General features: G+C 48.3%; 1 protein-coding gene across 6 annotated transcripts in view; it reads right to left on the bottom strand.

The window, feature by feature from the left end:
• DTX2 (deltex E3 ubiquitin ligase 2) overlaps window positions 1–5660 on the bottom strand; it is an 84171-nt gene extending 78511 nt beyond the window's left edge. For 3 of the 6 annotated variants that reach the window (XM_044286066.1, XM_044286067.1, XM_044286063.1), the window contains exons 1-2: window positions 5563–5660; window positions 2504–2912 (exon numbers count right to left, since the gene is read on the bottom strand). In XM_044286066.1, the coding sequence (XP_044142001.1) occupies window positions 2504–2810 (307 nt within the window). In that variant the 5' untranslated portion in view covers window positions 2811–2912; window positions 5563–5660. The other 3 variants (XM_044286065.1, XM_044286064.1, XM_044286068.1) reach the window with 3 other exon arrangements.
• Window positions 5661–8327: the final 2667 nt, after the last annotated feature.

Here is an 8327-nt window from a genome sequence, read left to right on the forward strand (position 1 = left end):
AGGTCGGAAGCCGGCTATGTGATCCTGCAGCCAGCTCCCGCCTCCTGTATATGAATAAATTAGAGATTAAGCTTCATTGGTGGCGCAGTGCGCCCCCCCCCCCCCCCCCCAAGCCCCCCAGTATCAGACATTGGTGGCGCAGTGCGCCCCCCCCCAACCCAGTATTAAGCATTGGTGGCGCAGTGCGCCTCCCCCCCAGTATTAAGCATTAGTGGCGCAGTGCGCCCCCCCTCCCCCCCCAGTATTAAGAAGTGGTGGCGCATAGGGCTCCCCCACCCCAGTCGCAGTGCGCCCCTCCACAGGATCCCCTCTCCCTTGCTCCTCCGATCGGAGCCCCAGCAGTGTAATGCTGGGGCTCCGATCGGTTACCATGGCAGCCAGGACGCTATTGAAGCCCTGGCTGCCATGATAAGCTCCATGCTGCTGTGTGCACAAAGCACAGAGCAGCAGGGAAAGTGTGAGCTTCTATTCACCCTGATAGATCTCTATCAGGGTGAATAGGACAAGGGTTCTAGTCCCTAAGGGGGCTAAAAGTTAGTTAAAAAAAAAAAAGTTACAAAAAAAAATAATAAAAAACACCAAAATATTAAATATAAATGAAAAAGAAAGATTTACAAAAAAAAAAAAAAAAAAAAAAAATACACATTAACAATAAACATTAATTTTCAGCAGATTTGTGGGAATTTTTTATTTTTTTTTCAAAAATGAAAATTCCCAGAATATCGGTATAAATTATCGGCTATCTGCCTGAAAGTTCACAAATTATCGGTATCGGTCCTAAAAAATCAATATCGGTCGATCCCTACTATACACAAACTGCTGTAGCATGCATACTTGGGTGTTACCTACCCTATAGATTATAACCATTGCTATGCTTAGAGAGCACGGGACCCCCACCCTCAGGATTGCTTGTGTTGGTCGCAGCAGTCAATATCCATGAAACATTACATAAGCCACTATAAAGGAACATGTGATGCAACTTACACCTCTCTTCATTCACTAGTCATAAAGAAATAACATCACAAGCGGTATACAAACATTACAACACTGCTCCTTCCTCCTTTTTGTTCGCTCAGTGCAGCATAATAAAGAGCTCTTTTCAGATCATTTAGGCCACGTTCTCACTGGGCAGATTTGCCGTGGATAAACCTACAAGTAATCTGAGGCAAAATGCATTATAAGGCCTTATGTACACAACCGTTCAGTTTTTTGCGGTCTGCAAATTGCGGATGCGCAAAACATGGAAGCCGCCCATGTGCCTTCCGCAATTTGCGGAACGGGACATGCAGCCCATTTGTAGACATGCCTATTCTTGTGCGCAAAACAGACAAGAATAGGACATGTTATATTTTTTTTTTTGCAGGACTATGGAACGGAGCAATGGATGCGGACAGGTGAAGTGAATGGGTCCGCACCAGAGCCGGAAAAACTGCAGCTCGGATGCGGACCAGAACAACGGTCGTGTGCATGAGGCCTAAGGGTGGGGGACACCTAGATTTTTACTGGTCTTCTGCGTTTTTATTGCCCATTCCTTCTGAATCCACTTCTGACTTTGGCTCCAAAAAACATCAAAACAATTTTTTATTTTTTTTTATGCTGCATGTAAAACCATCCAAATGGGTGAAATCGGCTGCAAATCTAGACAAGTCTGCAAGAAGCAGGGCACCTCACATACTTGAAAATCTGTGACATGCCCTTTAAAGAGAACCTGCCACCTGTACTACAGCAGCACAGTGTAGTGATGGACCCGCTGAGTTCAGCTGCCTGCTGTGATGGCAGTTAGTACTTTAATGGTCCATTCACACGTCCGCAAACAGCTCTGATAGACCTGTGAAATTACTATGTGGTATGCCCATAGACTTCCTGTGACATGTACTGTACTTCTGTTGCTGCACTGCAAATCCACAAAAATAAAAATCTGCAACAAATTTGACATGTACATGAAATAGCATATATATTTTTACACTACAACCCTATGGGTGGTATATAACATTGTATGGCACATACATTAAAATGAAGCCATAAGCATAATACAGAATACAGGTACGGCCTAGACCACTTCCACGGCCGCAGTTCAAGGGGTGAAATAAAATTGTTCCTGCTATGAATGAGTCTAGGGCTCTCCAGCTGTTGCAAAACTACAACTCCCAGCATGCCCAGACTGCCTATAGCCATCAGCCTACAAAAGGGCATGGTGGGAGTTGCAGTTTTACAACCGCTGGAGAGCCGCAGGTTGGCCATGCCTGGGTAGGATTTGCCCTGGGAGCTCGGTGCTGGGCACACAGCGAGCCTGGTTTTGAGGCCCAGACTACACCTCTGTATAGTTCAACAGGCTGAAATACTGTATGCTCTCCAGCTAATCTTACTTGCCTCGTTACACGTAATGCATCATGAATCAAACAAAAGATAAAAAGAAAAAACACAAATATTCAAGGATCTCCCGACAATCAATTCAATCAAATTCTCAACCGTTTACCAAAAACCATACAACGCAAAACCTCACCTGTGTCTTGGCGAAACTGTGCAAGGGTTGCAATATCGATAATGTACGGCGCCAGCTTTGGATCAGCTTGTCCTAGTGCGATACTATTGCTGTTCCCAAGAGCGCGGGCATTTTTCTGCTGCTGGTAAGACTGCATACATTGCTCAATATAGTTGCTTACTTTACTGCTGTATGGTCTCCATTTATTAAGTTCATCTTGCCATTCCCATACTGCCACCGCAAGAGATGCCGGATTCCACTGGCTTGTCATTGTAGGGAGCCCCGATGGGCCTACGGCTCCCCCACTTTGCGGTGGGCCTGCTGCCATTCTGTATGAAGGACAATTATTTTTCTCAGGTAAATGATGATCTACCGTTTAATAGATCCTTTCAGGAACAGTAATGGTTTCTTCACGTACCATCTTCTCGACCTATAAAAAATAAAAATAAAAATATGGAAATTAGTATTAACTTCCACATAAGTTACTATTCTAAAAGCGATAGCCATTTAATAACTTGTTATTACACACCGTGCCAAAGGGTTGGAGAACTGTGCTACATGCACATCACAGTCTTCTTGTTGGTCAGCACGGGTTTTCACATACCACATTCAGAGCCATGGAACAGTGGCAGACAAATCTAACCGTCCTCTCACTGTAAGGGAGCATTCACACGACCATGTTTTTCTTCTGCGTCCGTTCCGCAATTTTTGCGGACAATGCACGGACACATTCATTTCTACGGGTCCGCAAAAATTGCGGAATGCCTTTCATAGTCATCCGTGTGCTGTCCGTTGCTTTTATTTTAGAACATGTCCTATACTTGGCCGCAAATTGTGGTCCGTGGCCCCATAAAAAGTCATTGGGTCTGTAAAAAACGGATAGCACATGATTGGAAATGCATCCGCATGTCATCCGTTTTTTGCGGACCCCTGGACTGAAAACATTCTAGGAAACCCCATTTGTTTTTTGCGGACCATGAAAAACGGATGACACACGGAAGCACCACGTCCGTATTATACGGACTTACGGAACGGAAAGATAACTGAAGACATACGGAACACACAGATCCGTGATTTGCGGACCGCAAAACCAACACAGTAGTGTGCACGCTCCCTAATGTCTTCTCAGGGAATTTCTCATGGTGTATAGAATTGTGCAGGTTGGGGAATTTCCCTCTGTGCCCCTCCTTTACAGTCCAGCGGGCACAATGTGTCACCGCATCTCGTCTGCTGGGGAGTGCAGAATCTACCCCGATCATAGGGAAAACAGGGCTAGGTGAGTGTGTAATAAAATATATATTTTTATATTATTATTTTTAATTAACAGTACAGGAGGCACAACTACTGAGCGGGGGATGGGGTCACAATGAGGTTTAAATACTGCATAAAGAGTACTGTGTAGGGGGGCGCTGCCGGGTTATAAGTACTGTGTAGGGGGGCGCTGCCAGGTTATAAGTACTGTGTAGGGGGGCGCTGCCGGGTTATAAGTACTGTGTAGGGGGGCGCTGCCGGGTTATAAGTACTGTGTAGGGGGGCGCTGCCGGGTTATAAGTACTGTGTAGGGGGGCGCTGCCGGGTTATAAGTACTGTGTAGGGGGGCGCTGCCGGGTTATAAGTACTGTGTAGGGGGGCGCTGCCGGGTTATAAGTACTGTGTAGGGGGGCGCTGCCGGGTTATAAGTACTGTGTAGGGGGGCGCTGCCGGGTTATAAGTACTGTGTAGGGGGGGCGCTGCCGGGTTATAAGTACTGTGTAGGGGGGGCGCTGCCGGGTTATAAGTACTGTGTAGGGGGGGCGCTGCCGGGTTATAAGTACTGTGTAGGGGGGGCGCTGCCGGGTTATAAGTACTGTGTAGGGGGGCGCTGCCGGGTTATAAGTACTGTGTAGGGGGGCGCTGCCGGGTTATAAGTACTGTGTAGGGGGGCGCTGCCGGGTTATAAGTACTGTGTAGGGGGGCGCTGCCGGGTTATAAGTACTGTGTAGGGGGGCGCTGCCGGGTTATAAGTACTGTGTAGGGGGGCGCTGCCGGGTTATAAGTACTGTGTAGGGGGGCGCTGCCGGGTTATAAGTACTGTGTAGGGGGGCGCTGCCGGGTTATAAGTACTGTGTAGGGGGCGCTATCGGGTTATAAGTACTGTGTAGGGGGGCGCTATCGGGTTATAAGTACTGTGTAGGGGGGCGATATCGGGTTATAAGTACTGTGTAGGGGGGCGCTATCGGGTTATAAGTACTGTGTAGGGGGGCGCTATCGGGTTATAAGTACTGTGTAGGGGGGCGCTATCGGGTTATAAGTACTGTGTAGGGGGGCGCTATCGGGTTATAAGTACTGTGTAGGGGGGCGCTATCGGGTTATAAGTACTGTGTAGGGGGGCGCTATCGGGTTATAAGTACTGTGTAGGGGGCGCTATCGGGTTATAAGTACAGTGTAGGGTGTAGGGGGCGCTATCGGATTATAAATACTGTAGACCTATGAAATATTACTTTTCGCATTGGTGGGATTGTATCAAAACAACCTGTGGCTCTAAAACTACAACTTCCTGACAGCCACCTGCTGGGAGTTGTACCAGCATTGGAGAGCACAGTGCTGGACACAGACACAGACAGTAAAAATTCAGATTTTTAAAAAAAGATCTCATAAAGACTAAATATAATGGGGGACTCTTAATCCCACCGACGACCTGTATAATACAGGGCTGCATGAGTGCAAGCAATGGACGGTGACATGATGGTGTCCATTCAGGACAGTTCAGGATGGGACAAAATGACAACTTTATCCCCGTGATGCGTCACATGGTAACTTAGGAGATCACCGACATCGCCCTCCTCCTCCCAGCACCCAGGTTACAGGGTACACCCAAGGTGCACTGTCAGCCCCCGTCAAGGAGTGGTAGGGAGAGTCACCCGGTGACTAAGAAGCACACACTTCCTTACCAGCACCAGCAGCGCCCTCACACAAGCGAAGACTTGCTGCACACACCGCGGTTACTGGGTGAAATGTGCACCGGGGACAGGCCGGGCACTGTGGAGGCTGAGGGCACCAGCCAGCTTCTCTCGGGGGCAGTGGCAGGGGAGGGCACTCACGTGAGCAGTGTCCCACGAACTGTCTACTCGCTCCCTCACTCGGTGCTCGGCCGCGTCTAGAATGGAGCTGCACCTGGTAGTGGTGACGTAGGAGTCACGTGTTGTCGAGCGGTCACGTGACGCCCCTCTGCTGTTTCCTTTCTATTGAGTGCGCGGCTTGGCAAGGGGGTGGGGCTGGTAGCAGAACGCCGGTGTGGATTGTGAGGCAAGGGCGACGACATGTGTCGGCGACAATTTTCATAATGATAGTCAATGGTGTCGCACTGCCACATCTCGGATAGAAATTTTGTGACTATAGCGACTATACCATAGACTATAAGGCTAGGTCTACACAACGACATTTGTCGCACTAATGTCGCGCGACAATTTTTATGGCAGTCTATGGTGTCGCACTGCAACATGCTGCGACTATGACGCAACAGTCGCAGAAAATCCATTTGAGATGGATTTTTCTTCGACTGTTGCGTCGCAGCATGTCGCATGTTGCACTGCCATTATAAAAATTGTTAAGCAACAAATGTTGCGCCCCTATCTGTCGCGCAGACTTAGCCTAAGGCTACGTCTACACAACAACATTTTTCGCGCGACAGCTAGGGAACAACTACACGGCAACATTTGTAGCGCAACATTTTGTTGCACTAATGTCGCGCGACAATTTTTATAATGGCAGTCTATGGTGTCGCACATCCATCTCAAATGGATTTTCTGCGACTGTTGCGTCGTAGTCGCAGCATGTTGCAGTGCGACACCATAGACTGCCATTATAAAAATTGTCGCGCGACATTAGTGCAACAAAATGTCTTGCGACAGATGTCGTTGTGTAGACCTAGCCTAATTATAAAAATTGTGTAGCCCTAGCCTACTGCAGTGTACAGCCCTCACAGAGGACGAGAGCGTCTAAGGCTAGGTCTACACAACGATATGTATCGCGTGAAACATAGGGCACAACTACACTGCAACATTTTTTATAATGGTAGTCTATGGTGTGGCACTGCGACGCGACAGTCACAGAAAAATCTATCTTCGATGTTTTTTTGCGACTGTCGTGTTGCAGTCGCAGCATGGCGCAGTGCGACACCATAGACTATCATTATAAAAATTGTTGCGCGACATTGGTGCGACCAATGTCGTGTAGACCTAGCCTGAGATGTTACCTACTGCTGTAAATGAAATTTTTCTGAAAAACTTAAAACTAAACAGTTTTTTTGTGGTTTTCACTGAAAAAAAAAAGATTAGATTGTCATTTCCTTCTGGATGTTTCATAAACACATCTGTAGTGTGGCTTTTAGGCCTCATGCACACGACCGTTGTTTGGGTCCGCATCCGAGTCGCCGTTTTGGCGTCTCGGATGCGGACCCATTCATTTCATTGGGGCCGCAAAAGATGGTTGCTCTATATTACACTTTTTGTGAGGCAAGGTAACAAAAGTAGCTGTTTTGGCAGAGTTTTTATTTGTTGTTATTTACAATGTTCATCTGACAGGTTAGATCATGTGCTATTTTTATAGAGCAGACAATACCAAATATGAAATTTTTTGGTTGTTTTTGAAAAAAATGTTTTTTTTTTAGTCTCCATATTCTGAATGTCATATTATTATTTTTTGGGGTGACTGTCTTATGTAGGGGCTAATTTTTTTGGGTATGAGATGACGGTTTGATTGGCACTATTTAAGGGTACATATGACTTTTTGATCGCTAGCTATTACACTTTTTGTGATGTAAGTAGGGCTGCAGTAAACGATTATTTTAGAAATCGAGTATTCTATCGATTATTTTTTACGATTAATCGAGTATTCTAATAAGAAAAAATGAATTAATAGACTGTTTTCCTTTATAAAAACTCACCAGACCCCCTGCCATCAGTCCCCAACGCCCTTCGTTCTCCCCCAGTGCCATCAGCTCTCTCCCCTTGTGCCATCAGCTCAGCAGGGATAGTGCACACAGTGATGTCACAGTGCAGGGATAGTGCGCTCGGTGAGGTCACAGTGCAGCGATAGTGCGCTCGGTGAGGTCATAGTGCGCTCGGTGAGGTCACAGTGCAGGGATAGTGCGCTCGGTGAGGTCACAGTGCAGGGATAGTGCGCTCGGTGAGGTCACAGTGCAGGGATAGTGCGCTCGGTGAGGTCACAGTGCAGGGATAGTGCGCTCGGTGAGGTCACAGTGCAGGGATAGTGCGCTCGGTGAGGTCACAGTGCAGGGATAGTGCGCTCGGTGAGGTCACAGTGCAGGGATAGTGCGCTCGGTGAGATCACAGTGCAGGGATAGTGCGCTCGGTGAGGTCACAGTGCAGGGATAGTGCGCTCGGTGAGGTCACAGTGCAGGGATAGTGCGCTCGGTGAGGTCACAGTGCAGGGATAGTGCGCCCGGTGAGGTCACAGTGCAGGGATAGTGCGCTCGGTGAGGTCACAGTGCAGGGATAGTGCGCTCGGTGAGGTCACAGTGCAGGGATAGTGCGCTCGGTGAGGTCAGTGCAGGGATAGTGCGCTCGGTGAGGTCACAGTGCAGGGATAGTGCGCTCGGTGAGGTCACAGTGCAGGGATAGTGCGCTCGGTGAGGTCACAGTGCAGGGATAGTGCGCTCGGTGAGGTCAGTGCAGGGATAGTGCGCTCGGTGAGGTCAGTGCAGGGATAGTGCGCTCGGTGAGGTCACAGTGCAGGAATAGTGCGCTCGGTGAGGTCACAGTGCAGGGATAGTGCGCTCGGTGAGGTCACAGTGCAGGGATAGTGCGCTCGGTGAGGTCAGTGCAGGGATAGTGCGCTCGGTGAG

Source organism: Bufo gargarizans, chromosome 3 (genome assembly GCF_014858855.1).
Source record: "Bufo gargarizans isolate SCDJY-AF-19 chromosome 3, ASM1485885v1, whole genome shotgun sequence".
NCBI lineage: Eukaryota > Metazoa > Chordata > Amphibia > Anura > Bufonidae > Bufo > Bufo gargarizans.